This window comes from Cervus canadensis, chromosome 2 (genome assembly GCF_019320065.1).
Source record: "Cervus canadensis isolate Bull #8, Minnesota chromosome 2, ASM1932006v1, whole genome shotgun sequence".
Taxonomy (NCBI): domain Eukaryota; kingdom Metazoa; phylum Chordata; class Mammalia; order Artiodactyla; family Cervidae; genus Cervus; species Cervus canadensis.
In genome coordinates, this window is record NC_057387.1 from 113,559,727 (window position 1) to 113,585,835 (window position 26,109).

Below are 26,109 nucleotides of genomic sequence, written 5' to 3' on the forward strand. Positions count from 1 at the left end.
AACGGAATATTACTCAGTCATAAAAAGGAATGCATCTGAGTCAGTGCTAATGAGATGGATGAACCTAGAGCCTATCATGCAGAGTGAAGTCAGTCAGAAAAAGAAAACCAAATGTCATCTATTAATGCATATATATGAAATCTAGAAAGATGGTACTGATGAACGTATTTGCAGGGCGGCAATGAAAATGCAGAAAAGGAGAACAATCTTATGGACATGGGGTGGGGGAAGGAGAGGGTGGGACAAATGGAGATAGTAGCATGGAAACATATACACTACCATATGTAAAATAGAAAACTAGTGGGAATTTGCCCTATGACTCAGGGAACTCAACCCAGGACTCTGTGACAACCCAGAGGGGTGGAATGAGGTGGGAGATAGGAGGGAGTTTCAAGAAGAAGGGAACATGTGCATACCTATAGCAGACTCATGTTGATGTGTGGTAGAAACCAACACAATATTGTAAAGCAATTATCTTCAATTAAAAATAAATAAAAAATGTTTAATGGATTTTAAAATGTCCTTTTATGAGCAAAATTTTCTCCTGAAATCTACTTTGTCTAATAATTATTGAAATATAGCAGCCTTGGCTTTTTCAGGATATTTATGATACTATATTTTTCAACTTTTTACTTTCACACTTCCTATATTTTAATATTAATCATATATCACCTTTATACTTTGTTTTGGGGTTTCTGCCCAAGATTAAAATATTTTGTTTTAATAGATATACTTACTCAACCTGCATTGAGGGAAGGGCCACATTATAAATGAGAAAGAGAAAAAAAAAAAAAAATGAGAAAGCGTTTTGCAGCTTCTGCAGACACAGAGTCCTGCCCACCACTCTTTACCACACCAACATACAAGCATGAAGTAGAACAGGAAGGGCTGCAAGCCAGGAGGTCACACTCACAGTCCTGGGGAGGCCTTTCCAAGATGGCCACTGGTCCTTCTAAAATGACTTGCTTCCTGTCCTTGGGCCCCAGTGCTCCCATGGGATTTCTGGCTTCCTGCCCCTCCTGGTTTGGACTGAGATGGATCAGAGGAAGTTTGGCCACAGGACTGCATCTTCCTGGGATCCAGGGAATTGGGAGTCCCAGTGCACTCACAGGCCAAGTCTCACCTGATTGGCCAATTGAGGATGAGAGTCCCAGCTGTGCCAAGTGGAGAGCATCTTCCCCAGCAGAGGGGTGCAAAGATGCAGGTGCTGTGAATACTATCCAGCTGTGGGGGCAAGACAGAAACAGGTGAGTTGAGCCAGTCTTCTGCTGGTACCAAGACCCGAGCACTTCCTGTAGCAGGCACTTGGAGCACATGGCCTGCCTATCACTGTGATCCCAGGTGCTCTCTTCTGCCCCCTCCCGCATCACTCTCACTTCCCTGCACAGGAGGCCAGAGCTGAACAGGGTGGAGGAGGGTGCTCAGCACCACGTCATTATCCTCAGCACAGACCTGGGTCAGGAGTCCTGTCCGCCCCGGGAGCACAGGGTCCTGGGTGAGCCATGCCCCTCCTGACATCACAGGAGCACTGCGGTCATCACTCAGCAGGGCATGGTCAGCATCACTGACAGGTGAGTCCTGGGACCCTGGACCTGGACACATCACCCCCGATAGCCCCACGGCACTGGGCAGGGCCAGTCAAGGCAGCAGTTCTGAACTTTAATGACAGTAGAAATAGTTAGGGGGTCTTGTATCACCATAGGCTTAAATTCAGTGGCCTGAGATCTTGCATTTCTGGCCAGCTTTAGGTTATGTTCTTGCTATCGGACCTCAGACCACACTTGATGAGCTACAGTTTACAAGGAATAGACACAGAACAGTCTTTACAAAGAGGCTTGTAGACAACCCTAGATTCTTCTGCTTCCCCTATTAAGATATTTATCAGGCTCAACTCACAGACAGGTTTACTGAAGCCAGCACTACAGTCACACTAAGTCATCTCAACAACCAAAGGAATGTGTGAGTTTGTTTTTTCAAAAACTAAGAGCTTGACTTCCCAGATGAAGATGTCAATCTCTGCTTGTGTGCTTCCCCAGGCATCCTAAGGGTCACTGTTGTGATGACCAAAGGTCACTGAGGCAGATGAATGGTCTTGGGAAACAGAACAGAAACAGGAAGCTGGGAAAACTAGCGGACACAGTGAAAGGTTGCTGCTGAACGATAAGACGCGGGATTCTTGGCCTCCGGAGGAGAAGACTTCAATCCAGGGCCAGAGACGAGGCTGGATCGCTCAGAGCTTTTGTGTAATAAAGTTTTATTAAAGTATAAAGGAGATAGAGAAAGCTGCTGACATAGGCATCAGAAGGGGGCAAAAGAGTACCCCCCTCCTAGTCTTTAGCTGTATGTTATATAGTCACTCACAGTCTGTTAATGAAACAAAAGGAAAGTCATACAATTTAGAATGGCACCAGATAATTCATCCCAGGCCAGAAAACGATTGACCTGAATCTTGTAGAAGGGCAGAATACCAACAAATAGTTCCGTTTACATAGATTAGGGGGACAATACCTGAGTAAGTAAATTAGGCCATTTGGCGGAACCAACTTGAACGTAGAGTCTGGGGTTCATTAACATAGCTTAAGACAACATTTCCATACGAAAAAGAAATGTATTGGTTAACTCAAGGTTTGAGAGTAGTTAGCTTTAGGTGGGACCAGGTGTCATGGCAACACAGAAAGTTAAGAGAAACCTCCTTTTAAATTTGTATAGAGAAGGAAAAACAGATCGCTGGTTTGTTTCTTCCTGCCTCTTAAGAGAGATAAAAATGTCTGGCACTTACCTCTTTCCTCCATTTGGAGACCCCTGGCCTTCCTGCCTGTTACCCTCTCATTCCCCCCTTTTCTTTTAGGAGAATTATGTTGCCTAGGGAAAAGGGGCGTCATTCTCATTCCATAACTGCTTCTGAGCTGACAAGGGGCATTGTCCCTAAATTGGTGAGGCAACATATTCTCCTAATCCTCACTCATAGTGAGGATGTCTGATCCAGGGGCCCCAAATAGTGGTTGGAAGAAGCTGCAGTGATAGCAGGAGTTTGAGCAACCATTTCTAACTTAAAAGCTTTCATGTGACTAGAAACAAATCCAGTTACACAGTTACAGATGCAGGGAGCAAACAGCAAAAACAAAACAATCAGAACAATTGTAATTAAGATAGTTTTCCACCATGGGGAACTAGTTAACGTCTCTCAAAGTGAAGCAATTGAGGCTTCATGAGTATCCATGGCCCCAATCATCTTGTTCATGTGTTTAGTAAAATGAGTAACATTAGTGCTCATATCAGGTATATATGTGCAGCATTGAGTATGAATGATGGCACAAGTTCCTCCTTGTGCAGCTGTCAGAATATCTAAAGCCAACCTGTTTTGTAAAACCACCTTTCTAATTTGTGCTTGTTCAGCATTAAGAGCTGAAATCGCTTTTTGAGAATCTTGTAATGCCTGTTGAGTAAAATTAGTCAAAGCATCCACTCGTAGCATAACATCTGTAGTTCCCAAGGAGGGGACAAACACTGCAGCCAAATAATCATACCAGTGAAATACAGACCTTGCCCACCGAGGTTTAAGGTGGGGTAAATTAGCAGGCTTTTCTGGAAGCTCTGAAAATATAAAGCCATGGGTAAAGGCTAGACCCAGGGTGCATCTCCCTATCCAGCCAGGGGGAAGCCAAGCCCATAGGTAAGAGCCACATATCCAATAAGTCCCGTTTGGAGCAAGCCAGTGCGACTGAGATATCCAGTCCCAATTAGTGCCTGGCCAGACAAAGGGAGGTCCTGAACTGGGATTGGAAAACACGGGAATGATTACGTTACATATTTCCTGAGGCAAAAATCCCAATTGTTTCTAATCACTGTAATTAAGTTGCTGGCTAACTTTGGGGGATGGCTGTTTGTTCCCAACATATAGGGGCAGTAGATAGTAGACGTTCCTTTTCAGGAGTTAGCCATATAACCTCATCCCATATTTGATAAACGTCAGGTAAAAACCATCAGATCTAGGGATGGGCCCCCAGATCCCAATGTTTTTATGAGGACCTCGGTTCCTGGCTCAAACAGAGGCTTGCTGGATTCAGAGGCTGGGTCAGGAGTCGTCTCCTGGAGTTCTGTTAATGCCCATTGAAAAGCTGAGAGCTGAGTTACATAATTAGTTAACTCCAAGGCTTCAGGATCTATAACAATGTCTGTGCGTAAGAAAGGCCTTCCATAAATACATTCAAAGGGGGACAGTCCCTCCTTTTTTGGGGCAGTTCGAGCCCTCATTAAAGCTATGGGTAGGACTTTAATCCAGTTGTCCTGCGTTTCTTGAGTTAATTTGCGCAGATGTCTTTTGATAATGTCATTAGCTTTTTCAGCCTTTCCTGAGGATTGGGGTCTCCAGGAACAGTGTAAGTGATACTCTATTCCTAGAGCTTTAGACACCCCCTGAGTTACAGCAGCTTTAAAGGCGGAGCCATTGTCACTCTGAAGGCTCCGTGGCAGCCCAAACCTGGGGATAATTTTATGGATTAAAATCTTTATAACCTCCTTAGCTTGTTCACTACGACAGGGGAACGCCTCAATCCATCCAGTAAAAGTATCCACCCAAACTTGTAAGCAAGAATATCCATTAGCTTTTGGCATATGAGTAAAATCAATTTCCCAGTCCTCTCTAGGATACTTTCCCTTTCGTTGTAATCCAGATTTTGCTAGCTTTTCAGTCTTTGGGTTATTTTTCTGACAAACCTCACACCGTTTGATAATGTTCTTTAAAGTTTTCATTATATTTTTACCTTCAAACAAACGAGAAGCCATCTGGTAAGTACTTTCTACACCCAAATGAAAACTGTGATGTAAACCCTTAAGAATTTTCCACTGAGCATATTCAGGAATTATTAATCGTCCATCCTCGGACTATAACCATCCTTTATCAGTAATCTTTGCTCCTCTTTCCTCATATCTTTCTAATTCTTCCTCAGTATATTGTGGTTTTTCCTGTTCCACAGGACCTGTCCAAATCAAAGGCATCTGTAAGGAGGGGGTTTTGTAAAGTGCCGCTTTTTTGGCTTGAGAGTCAGCTAACAGGTTACCGGCAGCTACTTTACTCCCATCCCTGCTGTGCCCTTTGCAGTGCATAACCGCTAATTCTTTAGGACAATAGATAGCAGTTAAAAGTCTCTCAATCTCTCTGAAATGCTTAATAGGTTCTCCTGTTGCTGTTTTAAAATGTCTTTCTTTCCATATTGCAGCATGAGCATGTAAAGTCAAATAAGCATACTTAGAATCAGTGTAAATATTCACCCGTTGCCCTTTGCTTAACTCTAGAGCTCAGGTCAGAGCCACAAGCTCCGCTTAACTGGGCACTGGTTCCCTGGGGGAGAGATTTTGCTTCTAAAACCTGTTCAGCAGTCACCACAGCATAACCTGCTTTATGCTTTCCATCCCGAACAAAAGAACTGCATCTGTAAATATTTTCATGTCAGGATTGTTTAATGGGGTATCCATTAGATCCTCCCGATCTGCATAGTTTAAAGTTAGAAATTGGGAACAATCGTGATCAGGTGTTTCATCTTCCTTCTCAGGAAGGAAAGTGGCAGGATTTAAGTTTCCACAAACTTTAAGCTTAGTTACTGGTCCTTCTAACAACAGTGAATGACATTTAAGAAGCCTACTGTCTGTCATCCAAATATTAACCTTAGAATTTAAGATTTCACTCACATCATGAGAAGTCAGTACAGTAGGGTTTTGTCTATTAATTATTTTTAAAGCTTCAGGTGCTAATAAAGCCGCTGCCCCAATTACTCTTAGGCAGTGGGGCCACCCACGTGCAATTACATCTAATTCTTTGCTTAGATAAGCAATAGGTTCCTGGTGAGGCCCCCGGGGTTGTGTCAAAACTCCCAAGGCCATACATTTTCTTTCAGTGACAAACAAGTTAAATTCTGACCCTGTGGGCAAACTCAAAGCCGGAGCTTGCAGGAGAGCAGTCTGAAGATCCTTAAAAGCCTTTTGAGTATCTGGAGACCAAACCAGTTTGTCAGTTTGGGCCTGCTGAGTTTCAGCTATAAGTTTATATAAAGGCCGAGCAAGTTCCCCATAGCCCCGAATCCAAATACACAGTAGCCTGTGATTCCCAAAAATCCTCTCAATTGTCTTAAAGTCATAGGTAGGGGATGGTTTAGGATAGGTTTAATTCTCTCAGGGCCTATGGCCCTAGTCCCTTCTGATATGATTAGGCCCAGATATCTAACAGATTGTTGACAAAGCTGAGCCTTTTCTCTTGATACCTTGTAACCGCAGCCTGCCAGAAAGTTTAAGAAATCTTCTGAGGCTCGTGAACAAGCTTCCTCTGTCTCAGCACAGAGCAAAATATCATCTACATATTGTAATACTACCACTTCAGAGCTATTAAAGTTTTGTAGATCCCGTGACAAACTTTGTCCAAATAAGTAAGGACTGTCACGAAATTCCTGGGGCAAAACTGTCCAGGTTAACTGGGAAGCTGGCTGCGTGGTGTCTTCAAAGGCAAATAGAAATTGACTTTCCTCCGCCAAAGGCACTGCATAGAAGGCATCTTTTAAATCAATTACTGAAAAATATTTGGCTCGTTTAGGAATTTCAGACAATAGAGTATAAGGATTAGGCACCACGGGGTGTAAAGGAGCCACAGCCTCATTTATTATTCATAAATCTTGAACTAATCTCCATTTATCATTTGATTTTTTTATACCCAAAATGGGAGTGTTGCATGGACTGTTACAGGTAACTAACAGTCCCTGCTCCTTTAAAATCTCAATGATGGGTTTTAACCCTTCCTTAACCTCAGGTTTCAGTGGATACTGCTTCTTATGTGGGGGTAAGTGAGGGTCTTTGAGCTTGACAACCACAGGAATAGCATTTTGTGCTCGACCCACAGATTTTCCATCAGCCCATACTCTAGGATTCACATTTTGTTCAACTAAAGGGAGAGAAAGGGAAGGCTCCATATTCATGAAAACAGAGGCATGGACCTTGCTCAGTATATCCCTCCCCAAAAGGGGTGAGGGTGATTCTGGCACGATAAGAAACTCGTGTGAAAATAGCACAGAATCTCAGTTGCATGATAGAGAATAACTGAAGTAATACCTTTTGGCTCTTCCAGACAGTCCCATTACGGAAGCGGATCGGGAAGAAAGTGGGCCAGGGGCTTCAGTAAGCACGGAGTAAGTTGCCCCAGTATCTAAAAGGAAATTGACGGATTGGCCTTCCACCGTTATCAATACCCGGGGTTCCTCAGGTGTAATTAGGACGGGAGCTTGTGTGGGGACCCCCGGGCACCTCCAGTCCTGATTGTCCTGAGAGTCAGACCCCTGAAACCTACACCTCTGGGGACAGTCTCTCCTCCAGTGTGGTCCCTTGGAGACCAGACCTGGAGCCGGGGCGGCTTAGATGCCTGAGGGCAATCCCTCTTGAGATGCTCCTCCTTTCCTCAGCAATAGCAAGCCCATCCCTTTTCACCTGGGTCCCTCTGGGCATTTTTCTCAGGCTGTTTAAGAATGGTTTTCATAGCCATTGCGAGGGCTCCTGCCTTTTCCTTTGTCTTTCTCTGCCTTTCTTTATTTTCCTCATATTCCCTACCATAAAAGACTGTCTGAGCCAGTTGTAACAGATTATCTAAAGACTGATTTAGTCCATACGCCCGTTTTGATAACTTACGGTGAATATCTGGAGCTGACTGAGTGAGAAATCTATCCTTTAAGATCACTTTCCCCTCTTCATTTTCGGGATCAATCTCAGTAAATCTGCGAAGGGCTTCTCTCAGTCTATCTAGGAATTTACCAGGAGCTTCTTTTTCCTCCTGTTCTATGTCTGCCAGTTTGCCATAGTTTAAAGGCTTAGAACGCGCCTGTCTGAGTCCTTCAAGAATACATCTGACAAAATGACTCTGATCCCATCTTCCTTTAGCAGTGTTATAGTCCCAGTCTGGTTCTGTAGTTGGGACCGCCTGACTCCCAGTGGGGAGGGCAGTTATCTCATCTTCCCTCTTTCCCACTGATTCATTACCAAGCCATTCATCTCCATAAGCAACCGCTTTTCCCAAAACTCGAGCTTTTGAGTCAGGAGTCAACGTTTGTCCCAAGATATACATCACATCCTTCCAAGTGAGGTCATAATGTAGAGTAACACCTTTAAAAGCTCTAATATATTTTTCTGGGTCCTCTAAGTAGTCTCCCAGATCCTCTTTAATTCTTTCTATCTCTTGATAAGAAAAAGGCTTATTAACTCTCATAGACTGATAATTTCTCCCGGTGGGTACTTCATGAAGAGGCCACAGCATGAGTGGCTGTCCCTCAGTCTCTCTGGCTGCTCTGCGCATGTCCCAGGGATAGATTGGAGAAACCTGCTTTTCTTTATCTCTTTGCCTCCTGTCCTCCATCTCATCTCTTACTTCAATGGTCTGAGTTTCTACTGAAACCAGAGTAGTCTGAAGTCGTACTGAGACAGGAATTGTTTGGACCTCTACGTGAGCAGTTCGAATCTCACTTTGGGTTCCCACTGAGACCGAGGCAGTTTGAATCTCACTTTGGGTTTCCACTGAGACCAAAGCAGTTTGAACCTCAGCTTGGAGCCCCGGATACGGGGGCAAAGTAGGAGGACAGGGGGGAGAAGAAGGTTTCACACCCAAATCTACACCCTTAGGACATAAGTCTGGCATATTTCGCAGAGAGAAAAAGGGCAACACATACGCTACTTCTACCTATTTCCCTTGCATTTTACAGAACCGGTCTAATTGTAAAACAGTGTTATACTTAAGAGACCCTCCAACTGGCCACCGTTCGCCATCCTCCAGTGGGTACCGCGGCCATGCAGTATCACATAGGAAGACCAGGTGTGTCTTCTTTAAGCCCTGGGGATCAAATCTATCCCAGTTTTTCAGGATACAGTTCAAAGGAGTGAGGCTGGAATTGTTAGCTCCCATCTGTAAGAGAGAAAAAAAGCGACCAGCGCCATTTTTTTCTACCGGAGGCGTCCCTCCCTGCTCTAGATGGGGGTGTAGACAGACGTTACACCAAAAGCTTTTCCTTCCTGGTCGGACTTAGTCTGTCTCCTACCGACGCAGGCGTCACACTCGTCCCTCCCGGTTCTACCACCGAGACGGGGTGGGGATGCACCAGGGGTAGACCTGATGGCATCCCTGACTGACGTCCAGCTCTTCACCTCGCTTGCCTCTGATGCCACCCGGGGTGCAATCAGAGTAACCTTCCGGAACGCCTCCCAAGCTAAGACCTCTGGGGGGCACATTCGTCACCTGAGTGCCTGTGCACGACCCTGAGTATATTCCTGACCGCAATAAGACCGATATGAACATAAAACTGAGATGTTCCTTCCAAGCGCCACCACACCGGTGTAAGAGCCTCCTCTGGCACACTAAGAGCCAGTGTTACCAAAGGAAAAAACCATTGCAGTTCCAATCCGAGTAACCTTTAACCTCAGAGATGCTCTTGGAGTTAGAGCTCCATCTAGCTTCCGAACTTTCCATGCCTAGCGAGGCTAGGCGCTTCCTGACCACCAATCCCAGTTTGAGACCTAGGCAGCAACATAGATTACAAGTCCCTTGAAAGTCTATGATCCGATAGATTAGGTTAGTACTTCTAATTCCCAAGGAGTTATGAAATGGTCAAAGAGACCGAAAAGTTTGACCGAGAAAGGAGAGTTCGGTCCACACGCTTTGCCCATTTCTGGTCGGTTCCCGAAGGAGACATTGGTTGCCTCTTGGCATTGGCAGGTCGGTATAAACCCCCGACAGGTTTTTTACCATAAGCCTTATGAGATCACCGCGGGACCGCAGAGCAGGGCTCCTCACTTGCTTCACGCAGGGCGTTTCATTCATTCACACAAGCACACCGTAGAGTTAGTAAAGTACAGTGGAAAACGTGTTCGCTAGGAGAACAAAGAACTAGAGCTCCAAGAATCCTTACCTTGTCCTGAAGGATCCCGGACGAGCCCCCAAGATGAAAGGTTGTTGCTGAATGATAAGACGCGGGATTCTTGGCCTCCAGAGGAGATGAATTCAATCCGGGGCCAGAGACGAGGCTGGATCGCTCAGAGCTTTTGTGTAATAAAGTTTTATTAAAGTATAAAGGAGATAGAGAAAGCTTCTGACATAGGCATCAGAAGGGGGCAAAAGAGTACCCCCCTCCTAGTCTTTAGCTGTATGTTATATAGTCACTCACAGTCTGTTAATGAAACGAAAGGAATGTCATACAATTTAGAATGGCACCAGATAATTCATCCCAGGCCAGAAAACGATTGACTTGAATCTCGTAAAAGGGCAGAATACCAACAAATGGTTCCGTTTACATAGATTAGGGGAACAATACCTGAGTAAGTAAGTTAGGCCATTTGGCGGAACCAACTTGAACATAGAGTCTGGGGTTCATTAACATAGCTTAAGACAATATTTCCATACGAAAAAGAAATGTATTGGTTAACTCAAGGTTTGAGAGTAGTTAGCTTTAGGTGAGACCAGGTGTCATGGCAACACAGAATGTTAAGAGAAACCTCCTTTTAAATTTGTATAGAGAAGGAAAAACAGATCGCTGGTTTGTTTCTTCCTGCCGCTTAAGAGAGATAAAAATGTCTGGCACTTACAGCCTCTTTCCTCCATTTGGAGACCCCTGGCCTTCCTGCCTGTTACCCTCTCAACAGGAGCAAGACAGCCAGCCTGGGGTGGTGGGGAAAAGATAGTCACTCTGGGCACAGTGGCTCTGCTGTGTGTATGAGCAGGGGGTGGGCAGAGAGGGAAGCAAAACCTTGGCCTTGGTGAATGTGAGCATGTGCAGAGGACAAGGCTGGTAGCACAGGGGTGGGCAGCCATGGAGTGTACAGCAGTGACCAATCCACTTTTAACACCGGCTCCAAACCAATATTACAGTGAACCTGCCTAGACATCCCAGGTCATACTGTCCCTTCTGCTTTCGTGGGATGGTTGGAGTCAAGTCTCCCAGGAGAGGGAAACTGGACAGCCTACACTGTAATCAACCTCTCCTTTTTTTTTTTTTTGGAAAGTATGTATTCTCTCAGACTACCTTTGTTGCAGGAAGGGGGACCCCTTCCAGGGCCCGAAACTGGGCTCTTGTCTAACACTCGGAAATGAATTGTCCAAGGAGACACATGCTGACAAAGCAAGAGATTTTATTGGAAAAGGGCACCCAGGTGGAGAGCAGTAGGTAAGGGAACCCAGGAGAACTGCTCTGCCGTGTGGCTCGCAGTCTTGGGTTTTACGGTGATGGGATTAGTTTCCGGGTAGTCTTTGGCCAATCATTCTAATTCAGAGTCTTTCCTGGTGGCGCATGCATCGCCCAGCCAAGATGGATGCTATCAAGAGGGATTCTGGGAAGTGGACGGACACGCGGTATCTCCTTTTGACCTTCCCCGAACTCTTCCGGTTGGTGGTGGCTTATTAGTTCCGTATTCCTTATCAGGGTCTCCTGTCATAAAACAACTCATGCAAATGGTTACTATGGTGCCTGGTCAGGGTGGGCGGTTTCAATCAGTGTGCTTCCCCTAACACCTTCTAAGATACTACCTCCCCTGCTTAGGGGAACTTGGGGTAATCTCTCCTCCACAGATAGCACTGATCACCCACTGATACACCCTCTGCCTGTATACCCCCACTCCCAGGGAACTCACTCCCTCCAAATAGAGCCAGCTCCATGATACTGCAGATCTGACCCTACAAAATGTGGAATCTGCTCTGAAATAGACCTCCACCCACTCACTAATCTGCTTGCCTTCCAGGGAAGCATGATGGCTCAGTGTCCAACTTCCTTTTTCATTCCTCTGTCTTTAGGCAGAATTCCCCCCAACCACCCTTGTGGCCATCACACAGCTGGGCCCCAAGTCTGATGAGAGTGTGGTGGTCAACCCTGCTCAAGGCAGACAAGGGAGGTCTGGGCTGTGACAGGGACAGGAAGCAGCACCCAGCAGGAGGACCCAGTCATTGAGCAGATGCGACCATGTTGGTGGCTCCCATTGCTCCAAGCAATCACCCCATGGGGTGTGCCAAGGTGCCAGGGGCACAGAAGTAATGACAGGGGGAAGAAATGCAATGTCCTGAATGCATCACAGCCCCTGTCCTGCTGTTCTCAGACCATGCAGCTGGGCTTTCCCCTGCCCACGAACTACCTAACATCTGGGCTTTGCAAGAAAGAACCCTTAGATTTGCAAGGATGTGGAGAACTCTGTTGTTGGTTGCCGTCATGCTCTTATCAGAGATGAAGATGCTGAGATAGGTCTCAGGGTCTTCAGGAGAGACTGACATAGCTCCACATTAGCCTGGTGAGGGCTGGTCCCTGATCTGCTCCTGGACTGGTCTGGAGTTAGAACCATCACTGGATCAGTTCCTGATAGTATTGTGTGCTTAATGATTTCTGAAATTAAAAATGAATAAAATAGGGGTGGGAGGGGCAGGATTAGATACTTGAGCAGGTGCAGGAGTGGCACTTCTCAGGACCATCCCCATGGGAAGGGACAGTGTGTCCTGAAAAACAAGGACAGGGAGATGGAAGGCATCCTTACGCTGGAGACTCTCAGATCAGCAGGACCCCTGGAGCCATCTCATAGAGTGAGTGTTTCAAACATACTTAGGAATTAGTAAATCAGAGGAAATGTTTACATTTCAGGTCGATTTGAGCTCATCTGGAGGAGAACTGGGTGGCTGGTGGTCTCTTAGTCAGTGAACAGTAAGGTGCTGAAGGGTCCCTGTTATCCAAGATAAAACGACCTGGTGACCTAGATTGACTTCCTCTTGCTGTCTCTATTTGTTTTCTGCTGTCCAACACTTGTTGCCTAGCACAGGGCCATGCAACCCCACAGAAATGGAAACCTCTCAGAGATGCCTCTGCAGGAGTTCGTGCTGGAGGGATTTGAGGGTGGTCTGCAGACCCAGGCCCTGCTCTTCACCCTGTTCCTGGCCCTCTACATGGTGGCCGTCCTGGGGAATCTCACCATGATTGTGCTCATCACCCTGGATGCCCGTCTGCACTCCCCAATGTACTTCTTCCTCAAGAACCTCTCCTTCCTGGACTTGTGCTACTCATCTCTCATTGCCCCCAAAGCCCTGGCCAACTTCCTGTCCTCCTCCAAGGTCATTACCTTTGCAGGATGTGCCACCCAGTTATTCTTCTTCGCCATGATGGGCACCACTGAGGCATTCCTCTTGGCTGTAATGGCCTATGACCGCTTCGTGGCCATCTGCAGCCCCCTGCGCTACCCCATCTCCATGCGCCCCTCTGTCTGTGCCCGCCTGGTGCTGGGCTCCTACTGCGGGGGCTGCCTCAACTCCATCCTACAGACCAGCTTCACATTCAGCCTCCCGTTCTGCAGCTCCAACATCGACCACTTCCTCTGTGATTTGACACCCTTGCTCCAGCTCACTTGTGCAAACACAGCCATCAACAAGCTTGTCATGTTTTGCATTTGTGGCCTCATCATAGTGAGCACAACCCTTGTGGTCCTCGTCTCCTATGGCTACATCACAATGACCATCCTGAAGATGGGTTTAGTAGCAGGGAGAGACAAGCTCTTCTCCACCTGTGGCTCCCACATGACAGTTGTGTCCCTCTTTTATGGGACTGTCTTTGTCATATATGCCCAGCCGGGAGCTGTGGAGTCCATGGAGCAGGGCAAGGTGGTCTCTGTCTTCTACACCCTGGTCATCCCGATGCTCAACCCCCTCATCTACAGTCTGAGAAACAAGGACGTGAAGGATGCCCTACAGAGACTGATCCAAAAGCACACAGCCATTTGAAGGAGGGTGACTGGAGAGACAGAATGTCCTAAGGGCTGGACATGAAAGCTTTGGGGGAGGCAGAGGTTTGGCTTGAAGTATTTATTCTTCATTTATTCAAGTGACTCTTTCATTCATTTCATTCAACACTGTGGAAGCACACCATGAACCCCACATGCAAGTGTGAGATGATGAGACAGATAAGGTACCAGAAAAGTGATGGTGAATAATGGGGCAAGACCATAATCTTGAAGTTTGAATAACACAACTGTCAGAGCAGTGGACAGAATATTGAAGCAGAACTTATGTCTCAAGTTCAACAACTTCCAGTGCAGGTATGTAACTAGATAAGCTCTTGGGCCATTCCTACCACTCATTCCCTGAATCTAATGTAAATATGTGCTCAGTAATCTTTCCCTGAACCACCTAGAGGACACTCAGCCTTGCCCCTTCCTTGGTGATAGCCTGGGGTCACCAGAGCCAATTAAGGGGAGTTAGGAAGACCACACTTCCCTTCAATCCTGCAGCGGGGCTGTTCCTTCCTCCCACACCCTCGCCGTTCATGGATGCCGCCACCCAGCAAGGCAGCAGGGAGCACTTGCTCCTGCTTTAGAGGCTCCCAGTGCTCCCTGTCCTGGGCTCTCCCCTCAGTCAGCATCTGGGAGCCCCAGGGAGTCAGCACAGACGTTTCATACCCAAAGATCCAGTGACCTTCTACCACACAGCCTGACTACTTCTGACCACAGAAAATGGTGCTTTGTTGGCTCAACCACCTCTGAATAATGATGAAGGTCCTGATGGCTGCCCTAGAGACAGGAAATGGAGAGAGACGATGCCCTTTCTTGGCAGAGAGCACAGCTCCCTGGCCCTCTGTCCCAATTCTTTGGGAGATCCTGGACTCTCTGTCTTGACCTGCCCATTCAGAGCTCCACCCTCATGCTCCATGGACCCAACACACTGCCTGGATTCAGAGCCCAGTGGCCTCATTATTGTGTCTCCCTTTGGTGGGGCCATACACTCCCATGGTCACTGAGAGGAGGTGGCCCTGTGCACACAGGGGTGGTCTGTACCCTGTATGGTCAGTAGGGACGTGTCCTGCCTCTCTGATCACAGCTCTCCCACCCCTTCTCTGCATGCTCGGGAGGACTGTGGGAGAGGCTGACAGCTTTGCTGCTCACAGTTACTCAGTAGGAAGTGACTCCAAGGTCTCTGCTTGATTCTTGTCCCCATTTACCTCATCTCTGAGCTCTCTGTCATATATTACTGTATTTGTCTGATATAATGCATTTCTTTCTTTGAGAAGTTCCCCCAATGTTCTGCTCCACATCTGGCATGCCTTGGTATCTTCTCATGCTACATGACTGTTCCATCTTCCAAATTCTTCCCCTCATTCTTCTCTGGTCACCCTCCTCCTCTTCCTCCTTCTCCTTTTTTTTTTTTTTTTTCCTTCTCCTTCTTCTTCTCCCTTCTCCTCTCTCATTCTTCTTTCATCCTGTAGATTTTCAAAAGACTATTTCTGGACTTGTAGAATCTTAATTCCTGGACTTATAGTATCCTAGGGCCTTCCCTGGTATCTCAGCTGGGAAAGAATCTGCCTGAGATGCAGGAGACCCCAGTTCAATTCCTGGGTCAGGAAGATCCTCTGGAGAAGAGATAGGTTACCAACTTCGATATTCTTGGGCTTCCCATAGGCCTCAGATGGTAAATGATCTGCCTGCAATGAGGGAGGCCGGGGTTCGATCACTGGGTTGAGAAGATCCCCTGGAGAAGGGCATGGCAACCCATTTCATTATTCTTGCTTGGAGAATCCCCATGGATAGAGGAGCCTGGTGGGCTACAGTATATGGGGTCACAGAGTCAGACACGACTAAGTGACTAAGAACAGCACATAGAATCTTAATCCAAAATGAGAAAAGGAAACACATTTTTTTCTCTTACGGAATAGTACAATTATCATCCATATGTAAATTTAATTATACATGTGATAAGGAATTAGTGGTTCTAGTAGAAGAGCATTAATTTTGACTTTGGAATAAGTTTAGGAAGTTCGTCAGATAGTGAATGGAGTAGAAATTCTCCAATAGTCTGGAAAACATGATTTTTCAAAACTCTGAACATCTCCATTTGTCTGTGTTACCCAGATTTCAAATTGTAATGAACATCTCTTTACAATTTGAGAAGTAGTTTATTTGGTTTGTTCATCTTATACATGCATTGCATCCTGTGCCACATAGCAGGTTCTCAGTACATATCTCCTGGCTGATTATAATTTGAGTTCAGTGCTAACTAGCCATTGTACTCCAAAATGTACCTGACATAGCTCTAGTTATCTTAATGTGATAAGTGTAGAATAAACATCTTAAATTTGAAGACCATGTTGTAGTTTTAATTCTGTTTCCTTACTAACTTTTTAAAAAGATTAACAAATTTTATTGTGTTTAAAATAACATTTATATTGTAACCAATTATAAGTGTACAGCTTGTTGTTGAAGTACAGTTGCTAAGTCATGTCCGACTCTTTGTGACCCTGTGAACTGCAGCACACCAGACTTCAGACTTCCCCATCCTTCACTATCTCCCTGAGTTGGCCCAAACTCATGTCCATTGAGCCTGTGATGCCATCCAACCATCTAACCATCATAAGTGTACAGTTTAGTATTGCTCAATATATTCACCTTGTGGTGTAACAGATCTCCAGAAATTTTTCATCCTGCAAAACTCAACTGCATACCCCTTCAGCAACAACTCCTTATTCTCCCCTTACCTCAACCACTGATAGCCAACATTTACTTTCTATCTCTATGGAAGTGACTACTTTAAATTCCACAGGTAAGTAAAACACAGAATATGCCTTTTTCTCTCTGGTTATTTCACTTGGCATACTTTTTTCAAGGTTCATTCATATTGCTGTAAATGAACATGTTTTCATCTTTTTAAAGGTTGAATAACATTCCATCATGTATATATGCCACATTTTGCTTATTCATTCATCTATCATTTTGTTAGTCTATTCAACACCTAGGTTACTTCTACCTTTCACCTGTTGTGAAGAAGGCTGCTATTGTTGTCCAAATATCTCTTATAGTGCTGCATTCTAAGTTCATACATGCAATTACAGGATCATATAGTAAATGTTTTTTAATCTGGGGGAAAATCTCCAAAGTACTTTCCACAGTAGTTGTACAAATTTACATTCCCATCAACAGTGAAAAGATCTTGCCGTTTCTCCACTTTCTAGTCAGCCTATGTTCTTTTCTTTCTAAAACTCTCCAGAAAACAGGAATAGAAGGAACATACCTCAACATAATAAAATCTATATATGACAAACCCACAGCAAACATTATCCTCAATGGTGAAAAATTGAAAGCATTTCCCCTAAAGTCAGGAACAAGACAAGGGTGCCCACTCTCACCACTACTATTCAACATAGTTTTGGAAGTTTTGGCGACAGCAATCAGAGCAGAAAAAGAAACAAAAGGAATCCAGATAGGAAAAGAAGAAGTGAAACTCTCACTGTTTGCAGATGACATGATCGTCTACATAGAAAACCTTAAAGACTCTACCAAGAAAGTACGAGAGCTAATCAATGAATATAGTAAAGTTACAGGATATAAAATTAACACACAGAAATCCCTTGCACTCCTATACACTAACAATGAGAAAACAGAAAGAGAAATTAAGGAAACAATATCATTCAACATTGCAACAAAAAGAATAAAATACTTAGGAGTATATCTACCTAAAGAAACAAAAGACCTGTATATAGAAAACTATAAAACATTGATGAAAGAAATTAAAGAGGACACAAACAGATGGAGAAATATACTGTGTTCATGGATTGGAAGAATCAATATTGTGAAAATGAGTATACTACTCAAAGCAATCTATAGATTCAATGCAATCCCTATCAAGCTACCAACAGTATTTTTCACAGAACTAGAACAAATAATTTCACAAATTGTATGGAAATACAAAAAAAACCCGAATAGCAAAAGCAATCTTGACAAAGAAGAATGGAACTGGAGGAAGCAACCTGCCTGACTTCAGGCTCTACTACAAAGCCACCGTCATCAAGACAGTATGGTACAGGCACAAAGACAGAAATACAGATCAATGGAACAAAATGGAAAGCCCAGAGATAAATCCACGAACCTGTGGACACCTTATCTTCGACAAAGGAGGCAAGACTATACAATGGAAAAAGGACAACCTCTTTAACAACTGGTCAACCACTTGTAAATGAATGAAACTAGAACACTTTCTATCACCATACACAAAAATAAACTCAAAATGGATTAAAGATCTAAATGTAAGACCAGAAACTATGAAACTCCTAGAGGAGAACATAGGCAAAACACTCTCTGACATAAATCACAGCAAGATCCTCTATGACCCACCTCCCAGAATATTGGAAATAAAAGCAAAACTAAACAAATGGGACCTAATGAAACTTAAAAGTTTTTGCACTACAAAGGAAACTATAAGCAAGGTGAAAAGACAGCCCTCAGATTGGGAGAAAATAATAGCAAACGAAGCAACAGACAAAGGATTAATCTCAAAAATATACAAGCAACTCCTGCAGCTCAATTCCAGAAAAATAAATGACCCAATCAAAAAATGGGCCAAAGAACTAAACAGACATTTCTCCAAAGAAGACATACAGATGGCTAACAAACACATGAAAAGATGCTCAACATCACTCATTATCAGAGAAATGCAAATCAAAACCACAATGAGGTACCATTACACGCCAGTCAGGATGGCTGCTATCCAAAAGTCTACAAGCAATAAATGCTGGAGAGGGAGTGGAGAAAAGGGAACCCTCTTACACTGTTGGTGGGAATGCAAACTAGTACAGCCACTATGGAGAACAGTGTGGAGATTCCTTAAAAAACTGGAAATAGAACTGCCATATGACCCAGCAATCCCACTCCTGGGCATACACACCAAGGAAACCAGAACTGAAAGAGACATGTGTACCCCAATGTTCATTGCAGCACAGTTTATAATAGCCAGGACAAGGAAGCAACCTAGATGCCCATCAGCAGATGAATGGATAAGAATATACACAATGGAATATTACTCAGCCATTAAAAAGAATACATTTGAAACAGTTTTAATGAGATGGATGAAACTGTCTACGGCCATACCACCCTGAGCGCGCCCGATCTCGTCTGATCTCGGAAGCTAAGCAGGGTCGGGCCTGGTTAATACTTGGATGGGAGATGGATGAAACTGGAGCCCATTATACAGAGTGAAGTTAGCCAGAAAGATAAACACCAATACAGTATACTAATGCACATATATGGAATTTAGAAAGATGGTAACGATAACCCTATATGCAGAACAGAAAAAGAGACACATGTACAGAACAGACATTTGGACTCTATGGGAGAAGGCGAGAGTGGGATGATCTGAAAGAATAGCATTGAAACATATATATTATCAAGTGTGAAACAGATCGCCAGTCCAGGTTGGATGCATGACACAAGTGCTCAGGGCTGGGACACTGGGATGACCCAGAGGGATGGGATGGGGAGGGAGGTGGGAGGGGATATCAGGATGGGGAACACATGTAAACCCATGGCTGATTCAAGTCAATGCATGGCAAAAACCACTACAATATTGTAAAGCAATTAGCCTCCAACTAATAAAAATAAATGAAAAAAAAAAAAAAAAGAGTAGCCATTCTGGTACTTGTGAAGTAGTTATCATATTGCTGTTTTTTATCTTAATGTCACAGAAAATCAGTAAGGAGACAGTGCTTTTAAATGACTCATCATACCAGATAGAATGAATTGATATATACAGAATATTTTGTCCCCAAACAGCAGAATACACATTCTTCAAAGTGCATGCAGAACATTCTCTAGGATAGATCACATGCAAGGCTACTAAATAAGTCTCAATAACTTTAAGAATATTGAAATCATAACACACCTTTTTTTCTGACCACAAAGGTATAAAACTAGAAATCAACTACAAGAAAATAAAACTGCCAAAAACCACACAAACACAGAGACTTAAACAACATACTCCTAAACAACCTACAGGTCACTGAATTAAAGAAGAAATTTTAAAAATACCTGGAGTCAAAGGAAAAGGAAAACACAACAATCAAAAATCTATGTGATTTGATTGCTAAAACAGTTCTAAGAGTAACATTTATAGCAATACAAGTCTAATTCATAAAATAAGAAAAATATCCAATAAAAAACCTAACTTTACACCAAAAGAAAATAGAAAAAGAGAACAAACAAAATCAAAATTTACTAGAAGAAATAAAATAATAAAAGTCAGGCCAGGGACTTCCTTGGAAGTCCAGTGGTCAAATTCACCTTCCAATGCATAGGGTGCAAGTTTGATTCCTGGTTGGGGTGCTAAGATCCCTCATGTCTTGGGGCCAAAAAATAAAACATGAAACAGAAGCAATGTTGTAACAAATTCAGTACAGACTTTAAAAGTGGTCTACATCAAAAAAATCTTTTTAAAATATCAGGCCAGAAATAAATAAATCAGACTAAAAAAATTAGAAAAGATCAATGAAACCGTAATTAGTTCTTTGAAAAGATAAGCGGAATTGATGAGCCTTTAGCCAGATACATTAAGAAAAAAGAGAAGGCCCAAATAAATAAACTCAAGTATGAAACAGGAGAAGTTACAACCAACACCACAGAAATGCAAAATATTTGAAGAGATTACCATGACCTATTATAAGCCAATAAAACTGACAGCCTACAAGAATTGGGTAAGTTCACAATAATGTAGCTTCCAAAGACTGAATTATGAAAAAACAGAAAATCTAAAAAGGTCAAAAATGAATAAGAAGATTGAATCAATAATGAAAAACCTTCTAAGAAAGAAAAGCCACAGACCAGACGGTTTCAGGGTGAATTCTACCAAACACTAAAGAATTATCAATGCCAATACTTCTCAAACAATTTCAAAGTATTGAAGAAGAGGGAACACTCTCAAACTCATTGTTCAAGTCCAGCATTACTCTGATACAAAAGCCAGGTAAGACCACAACAGGAAAAGAAAACTACCAACTATTATCTTTGATGAATGTAAATGTAAAAATTCTCAACATATTACTACAAAACTGAATTCAGCAATTAAAATGATCAGTCATATACCATATTCAAATTGGATTTATTCCTAGGATACACACAAATTTTAAAAAAGTGATGCAAGACATTAACAAATTGAAGAATACAATTGGATGATCATCTCAGTCCCTCAGCTAGAACAGTGAAGGTATTATGCTGACCTTGCCAGGTAAAAGCAAACTGCCTCACCGCCCTCCTGTGTCAGATGCTAGATCCACCATAACAAATTAACACAAAGCATGACTTATAATGGGAATTTATTCTCTAACAGATCAGCAGGGACCGCTGCCCTTGAGAGCTATAGGAAAACAACAACATCCTTAACATTCTTTCCTCTGTTCCTGCGTCGCTCCAGTCTCAGCCCAGTCTTCTCATGCCCTTTGTCCTTGTGTCTTTGTGTCTGTGTGTCCTTTTCTCTTCGTATAAAAACACCATTATTTGGATTTCTGTTAGTCGTTCAGTGGTATCCGACTTTTTGTGACCCCATGGACTGTAGCCCACCAGGCTCCTCTGTTCATGGTATTCTCCAGGCAAGAATACTAGAGTGGGTAGCCATTCCCTCCTCCAGGCGATCTTCCTGACCCAAGGATCAATCCCGGGTCTCCAGCATTACAGGCAGATTCTTTACAGTCTGAGCCAATGGGGAAGTCTTTTGGATTTAGGGTCCTTCTAATCCAGTATGGCCTCTTCTTAACTAATTCATTTGGAAAGAACCTATTTCCAAATAGGGTAATAGTCTGAGTTACCAGGACTTCTCTGGTATCTCAGCTGCTGAAGAATCCACCTGCAAATCGGGGGACCCCAGTTCAATTCCTGGGTCAGGAAGATCCCCTGAAGAAGGGATAAGCTACCCACTCCAGTACTCTTGGGCTTCCCTGCTGGCTCAGATGGTAAGGAATCCACCTGCAATGCAGAAGACCTGGGTTCATGGGCTCACAAACAGTTGGACACAACTGAGCCACTTTGCCATCCTCTTAGTATGGTGGTGAATATCCCTGCCTGTTACGTGACAGACCAGGGTTTAATTCCCTGAGGGGGAAGCAACACGCCCTTTGGGCTTCTCTGGTAGCTCAGCTGGTAAAGAATATGCCTACAAGACAGGAGACCCCAGTTCAATTCCTGGGCCAGGAAGATCCCCTGGAGAAGGGATAGTCTAGCCACTTCAGTAGTTTTGGGCTTCCCTGGTGGCTCATATGGTAAAGAGTCCACCTGCAATGCAGGAAACCTGGGTTCAATCCCTGGATTGGGAAGATCCCCTGGAAAAGGGAATGGCTACCCACTCCACTATTCTGGCCTGGAGAATTCCATGGGCAGAGGGGCCTGGGGGGCTACCATCCATGGGGTCACAGAGTCAGACACGACTGAGTGACCAGCACTTTCATAGGCACTACCTGCCCGCTAAGTGTGCAAATATCAGGGTGGATGATGATGAGCCATGGTGAGGGGAAGGAAATGCAGATCTTTGTGAGCCATTGGAAGAAAATAAGTTGTCCATTTCTGGAGGAAATAGTATTAGTCAAAAAATAAAGATAAAGCAAGCTGTCTACGCCATAACCAATGATGTGGTAGTAGGACCCTAACCTACAGAAATATTAGCAGGAGCCCAGAGTAAACGTAGGTTGAGTCGTGGTTTGTGAGAGGAAGGAGAGTGAGGGAGTGGCCATGAGGACAGGAAATCCATGAGGCTTGCTGTGCCCACACAGGGGAACACTGCGGAGAAGTTCAGAACCGACCCAGGAAGACCCCCTTGCTGGGCTGTCTGTTAAGTGAAGGCCCCAACTGTGAGCTAAGGACAGCATGACTTGATTCACACAAAGATCATAAAAGAAAGGCTTCATGGGTGTGGACACACCTTGGGCAGACACACACCCAACTGCTAAGAGAGGTAAGGTTTATTGGGACCAAAGAAAAAGGCATTTCCATTTTACCGTGTGTGTGCTTAATTGCTCAGTCGTGTCTGACTCTTTGCAGCCCCAGGGACTGAAGCCCACTAGGCTCCTCTGTCTGCGGGATTTTCCCGACAAGAATAGTGGAATGGGTTGCCATTCCTTCTCCAGGGGATCCTCCTGACCCAGGGATGGAACTCGCTTCTCCTACATTGAGAGGTGGGCCCTTTACCACTAGCGCCACCTGGGAAGCCCCCATTTTACTGTATCACATCTTAATTATTGAATTTCATCAAGCATGTATTTATTCTGAAATTTCACACACACACACACACAAGCAGAATTTTAGACATGCCAGCAACAAAAACAAAGAACAGAGGGGATTCAGAGTTCATCTCCACGTTCCCATTATTCAAAGGGGTAAGGATGTGCCCACATTTCAGGCCTGTGGAGGCAGAGTCTCTGTGTCTGGAGTCGAGACTGCTGTGTGCTGGCCTGGGCATAGATTGCCCACCTGCCCCACTTCCTCACACTGACAACCTCCAAAGATGAGCAGGAGTGAGGGCTGAGGGCCAGGAGGTCACACCTGCCCCCTGGAGAGACCCATCCAAGGAGGGGCACTGGATCCCTCTAACTTGTCTGTATTCCTCGCCTGTTGGCCCCCCACTGCTTGCTGAAGAATTCAGGCCTCCTGCCTGTCCTGCCTTGGGTCGAGGGGGGTCAGGGGAAGATTGGCCTCAGGACTGCAGCTCCTGGGACCTGGGGGTTGGGAGTCCCAGTGCACTCAGAGCCCAAGCCTCACCTAATTGGCCATCAGAGGCCTCGACTCCCAGGCCTGCAGGGTAGAGAACGCCTTGCCCCGCTGAGTGACCCAGAGGTGTGGGTAGGACATGGAAGGGCAGGTGAGCTTCCTTCAAGATCCAGTAGCTCCCACTCCAGAATCTGGGGCACCAGTCCAATGCTCTCTGAGACCCCGGGCACCCTCCTAGTCCCCTCCCCACTCTCACCTCACTGCGCAGGAAGGCAGAGCTGAAAGGGCAGTAGTCAGGGGTCCTGGTGCTGACTGATTATCACCAGCACAGACCTGGGTCAAGAGCCAGGAGGCCCTGGGAGAGCATTCCTGACTGTGTGGGGCTGGGTGATCACAGCCCTCACCTGGACAAGGTAAGGTCAGGGCAGCCGCCCTCAGGGCTGCAGGAGCGGGAGGAAATCATGTGGGTAATGGGGGCAGGGCTGTGTGTACAATGAGCACTCAGGGCGGCTCTCAGCAGGGGAAGTGGGGATACCCTCCTTCCTGGCCAGCCCTGGACTCATCTCGCCGATAATGCCACAGTCCAGGCTCAGAGACGGTGATGCTGAGATGGGAATCTAGGTGTGCAGGGGAGAGGAACAGGAAACACTCACATGAGCCTAGTGAGAACTGGTCCCTGCCCTGCTCCCAGCCTGTCCAACACCTGGTGGGAGGAGGTGCCCAGGAAACATTTCTGAAATTAATGAAGAGTAAACTAAGGAGGGGAACATGCAGGATTAGACACTTAAGAAAAGAGCGGAACGCTGGCAGCATCACTGGGAAGACAGGAGGCTGCACTGCCATTTCCACACTCCAGACTGTCAGCTCTGCAACCTGCCTGGCACCCCCACCCCACCCCACAGTGACTATTCAGAGTCCCCCCAGGCTGAGAGCTCCATGCATACTTCTGAATTAGCGAATCAGAGAAAAATATTGTCTTTTCAGGTCAGTCTGAGCTCGTCTGGGGGACTGGGCACTGAAGGGTCCCTGTGTTCCAAGAGAGTATGACCTTGTGAACCTAACCTCCTTCCTCTCCCTGCCTCCCGCCTGCTCTCTACTCTCTGCCCCGTGTCCCCCAGAGCAGGGTCATGTCACCCCACAGAAATGGAAACCTCTCAGAGATGCCTCTGCAGGAATTTGTGCTGGATGGATTTGTGGGTGGCCCACTGACCCAGGCCATGCTCTTCACCCTGTTCCTGGCCCTGTACATGGTGGCCATCCTGGGGAACCTCACCATGATCGTGCTCATCACCCTGGATGCCCGTCTGCACTCCCCAATGTACTTCTTCCTCAAGAACCTCTCCTTCCTGGACTTGTGCTACTCATCTGTCATCGCCCCCAAAGCCCTGGTCAACTTCCTGTCCTCCTCCAAGGTCATCACCTTTGCAGGATGTGCCACCCAGTTCTTCTTCTTCTCCATGATGGGCACCACTGAGACTCTCCTCTTGGCCGTGATGGCCTATGACCGCTTCGTGGCCGTCTGCAGCCCCCTGCGCTACCCCATCTCCATGCGCCCCTTGGTCTGTGCCCGCCTGGTGCTGGGCTCCTACTTCGGGGGCTGCCTCAACTCTGGGGTGCAGACGATCCTCACATTCAGCCTCCCGTTCTGCAGCTCCAACCACATCGACCACTTCTTCTGTGATGTGATCCCCCTGCTCCAGCTCACTTGTACCAGCACGGCCGTCAATGAGCTGGTCTTGTTTGCCGTGTGTGGCCTCATCATCATGGGCACCACACTCGTGGTCCTCATCTCCTATGGCTACATCACAGGGACCATCCTGAGGATGCGCTCAGGAGGAGGGAGACACAAGCTCTTCTCCACCTGTGGCTCCCACATGACAGCCGTGTCCCTCTTTTACGGGACCCTTTTTGTCATGTATGCCCAGCCGGGAGCTGTGGAGTCCATGGAGCAGGGCAAGGTGGTCTCTGTCTTCTACACGCTGGTCATCCCGATGCTCAACCCCCTCATCTACAGTCTGAGAAACAAGGATGTGAAGGATGCCCTGCGGAGACTGTGGCAGAAACACACAGCCAAGTGAAGGAGGGTGGACACAGAGACACAGTGTCCTGAGGGCTGGACAAGAGGACTTGAGGGGAGGCACCAGGTTTGGTTTGAGGAATCCATTCTTCATTCATCTAATTCATTCTTTCATCCAGCATTTTATCCAACCCTTCTTTGAAGCACATTATGGACCACACACTACATGTGTGAGATGCAGAGATGAATAAGGCATCTTGTTTGTCACAAAAATCTGATGGCCCACAGTGGGGCAAGATGCTAAACTTGAAGTTTGTGTAACATGGTGGGCAGAGTCATGAACTGGGAGTCTTTGAAGACAGCATGGTTCCCAGTTCAACATCAGTTGGTGAAGGTATGTGGACTAAACAAACTCTCTGACCGTATCCTTCACTTCTTTATTCAATCTAATCTAAGTATGTACCCAGCAACCTACCCTGGGAGAACTAGCAGGGGGCTTTAGGACACTCAGCCTGGCCCCTCCCTTGGTGATAGCCTGGGCATCCCCATAGCCAATTAGGGGAGTTAGGAAGACTATGCTTCCCCTCAATCCTGAGCAGGGCTGT

General features: G+C 45.5%; 2 protein-coding genes across 2 annotated transcripts; both read left to right on the plus strand.

Annotated features, from left to right (window-relative positions):
* The first annotated feature begins 12,814 nt into the window (after positions 1-12,814).
* On the plus strand, positions 12,815-13,762 carry LOC122428371 (olfactory receptor 12-like). Its single transcript, XM_043448358.1, has one exon. The coding sequence runs from the start codon at positions 12,815-12,817 to the stop codon at positions 13,760-13,762; it is 948 nt and encodes a 315-aa protein (XP_043304293.1).
* Positions 13,763-24,614: 10,852 nt separating this feature from the next.
* LOC122428382 (olfactory receptor 12-like) lies at positions 24,615-25,565 on the plus strand. Its single transcript, XM_043448369.1, has one exon. It carries the CDS (start codon positions 24,615-24,617, stop codon positions 25,563-25,565), a length of 951 nt encoding a protein of 316 aa, XP_043304304.1.
* The last annotated feature ends 544 nt before the right edge of the window (positions 25,566-26,109 follow it).

Excerpts from the sequence above, each read along its gene's own strand:
- LOC122428382 (XM_043448369.1), top strand. The coding sequence starts at position 24,615 with ATGTCACCCCACAGAAATGGAAACCTCTCAGAGATGCCTCTGCAGGAA.
- LOC122428371 (XM_043448358.1), top strand. The coding sequence starts at position 12,815 with ATGCAACCCCACAGAAATGGAAACCTCTCAGAGATGCCTCTGCAGGAG.